A 231-nucleotide genomic window follows, 5' to 3' on the forward strand; every position below is an offset into this window, starting at 1 on the left:
CCCATCAGGTTCACTGGCCGCCCATTGTAGCGCTTGGAGATGTCAGCTTCGATCTGCAAGACAGGCAGAGAAGGATGAAGGGGGGGAGGAAGGGCTGCGGGGGACAAAGCGGGAGCCCCGTGGGGTCTCTCACCAGCTTCTGCAGCTCCTTGGTCCTCTCCATCAGCCGGTCCAGCTTGGGCTCCAGGGCCCCCTGCTCCGCCCGGGCCTCCCGGCGCCTCTGGCACACTC

The 231-nt window shown here is 66.2% G+C and overlaps 1 protein-coding gene across 1 annotated transcript in view; it reads right to left on the reverse strand.

The window, feature by feature from the left end:
• Positions 1–5: 5 nt before the first annotated feature.
• Positions 6–231, reverse strand: part of CDK5RAP3 (CDK5 regulatory subunit associated protein 3) — a gene marked incomplete at both ends in the record, with an annotated part of 1,499 nt that continues 1,273 nt past the window's right edge. The window contains 2 exon segments of the mRNA XM_010024583.1: positions 6–53; positions 134–220. Coding sequence (XP_010022885.1) covers positions 6–53; positions 134–220 — 135 coding nt within the window.

Source organism: Nestor notabilis, unplaced genomic scaffold (genome assembly GCF_000696875.1).
Source record: "Nestor notabilis isolate BGI_N333 unplaced genomic scaffold, ASM69687v1 scaffold26501, whole genome shotgun sequence".
Taxonomy (NCBI): Eukaryota; Metazoa; Chordata; class Aves; order Psittaciformes; family Psittacidae; genus Nestor; species Nestor notabilis.